The sequence below is a fragment of the Sinocyclocheilus grahami genome, unplaced genomic scaffold, assembly GCF_001515645.1.
Source record: "Sinocyclocheilus grahami isolate Dianchi unplaced genomic scaffold, SAMN03320097.WGS_v1.1 scaffold3464.1, whole genome shotgun sequence".
Lineage (NCBI taxonomy): Eukaryota > Metazoa > Chordata > Actinopteri > Cypriniformes > Cyprinidae > Sinocyclocheilus > Sinocyclocheilus grahami.
The window spans coordinates 3,244-5,008 of record NW_015508588.1 but is presented as its reverse complement, the minus strand read 5'-3'; the positions used below and the strand labels follow the sequence as shown (position 1 = coordinate 5,008).

At 41.2% G+C, this 1,765-nt stretch overlaps 1 protein-coding gene across 1 annotated transcript in view; it reads right to left on the bottom strand.

Annotated features, from left to right (window-relative positions):
- Nucleotides 1-1,127: 1,127 nt before the first annotated feature.
- LOC107576301 (clathrin interactor 1-like) overlaps nt 1,128-1,765 on the bottom strand; it is a gene marked incomplete at its 5' end in the record, with an annotated part of 3,512 nt that continues 2,874 nt past the window's right edge. Inside the window, one exon of the mRNA XM_016262504.1 lies at nt 1,128-1,637. Within this exon, the coding sequence (XP_016117990.1) occupies nt 1,288-1,637 (350 nt within the window). The remainder of the gene's footprint in view (nt 1,638-1,765) is intronic.

Sequence of the window (1,765 nt, the reverse complement as noted above, 5' to 3'; positions counted from 1 at the left end):
ACCAATTCAAGTAGTTACTAGAAAAGCGTAACACTACTCCTGCTACCACCAAAGCACTGATCTGTGCAGCTTCAGATGACAAAAGTTTCTCAAATTCGGGGAAGAGACCCCTAGAAATCTTCACATTAGATGAACAAATGCAGCACTATCCCCTTCCATATCATTCAAGAATGTAATGGCTTTCTCTTTTCATGTAACACATCCTCTCTAAGACCGTTTTGGATTCGTCAAGTACGGTTAATAACCTTCAAACACATTTGTGTTATTAAAGCAGCACTATGTAACTTTTGGTGCTCTAGCAGTTAATGAACAGAACTGCACACATCCCGCGGAAGAACATCCCAACCGGAGCTACTTTCTCTAAGTATATGTCTATGGCGATTCACGCAGGTATGTGTTACTCCGCAGCGGTGACAACCCGACCAGGCTACAATAGTCCAAATATAAGTACTTATAAGTTTACCGTAGTGATTCGGAATAAGACAAAAACGTGGTTTGGAAGATGAATTCATGATGTACTCGCTCATTATATACATTTTTGCAAATTTTGAACACAGAAAAAGTTACATAGTGCTGCTGGCCATTTCACAGGCAGGCACACTTCAAATTACGGTCAGGCAGCTTGCTACACAAAAGTACTCCAACTATATCTACAGATATAGCCTGTTAACAAAAAGTTGACCCTATTCCTCTAAATAACAGGTGCTGGAGTGATAACGGAATATAAGGAGAAACAAACTAACGATTCAAAACCAAAAAAACAAAAACATGAGTAAATATTAAGGACCTGTGGTAAATTGTTCCATCTTATACCATCTGAGAAGTGAGTAAAATAATTTATTTTTTGCACACCACGATATTTACAAATCAACCCCTTTAAATCACAGCATGAAAAATGCAAATCATGAGGTAAGTTTTGAAGTCAGTCGTATTTGAAAAGTGAGCAGGGCCATGATGGGAAAAAAGTCTATGACGTTTGAGTTACGAAACAGACAATGGAAAAATGTACCAAACTGCACACAGTCATCTTTTTTCCTTCAAAAGTATATAATATGCTTTGCACCATTTACAAAAAAAACCCAGTCTTCTATTATCAACCCCACATGAAAGAAAAACAGATTCTTGTGTGTTTGATTTGTTTCTCTGTATCTGTTAACGAATAAGGACAAATGATTGAAGAGTCGTGACACGGGCTAGTTTTGTCAGTTTTGTCCATTTTACTGGATGCAGCTCCTTCTTTTGAGAAGGTGTATTTGGACTGTTAACTCTGTTGGAGTGGATCACCATTCATTTCCCAAAGTTGCCAAAGTTTGCAAAGGCATCTTGTTTAGGTTGCACCATGGTGGGGTTCATGGCCTGGCCAATCCCCATGCTGGGCATGCCGAGGGCACCTTGCAGGCCTATTCCAGCAGGCATCATATTCATGCCCATGAGTCCTTGATTGACAGGTATTCCTCCAGTACCCACAGAGCCCACTCCCACAGTGCCCGTCGCCATAGTAGGAGGCATTGCCATGCTCAAGGTCCCCCCTGCCATCATGGGGTTCACTCCTGGTCTGGGAGCGGCAGCTGAGGGCTGGGCATTCAGTGTCATTCCGGTGAAATTCTGGGTGACCATATTCAATGGTGGCTGGACACCTAAAAGGAAAATATATTACAATTAAAATATGAATAAATAATACATGCAATCGCTTATGACTGTAACAGCATTCTAATGGCGCTTTTCCACTGGATGGTACGGCTTGGTACGGTTCACTTTTGGGGGG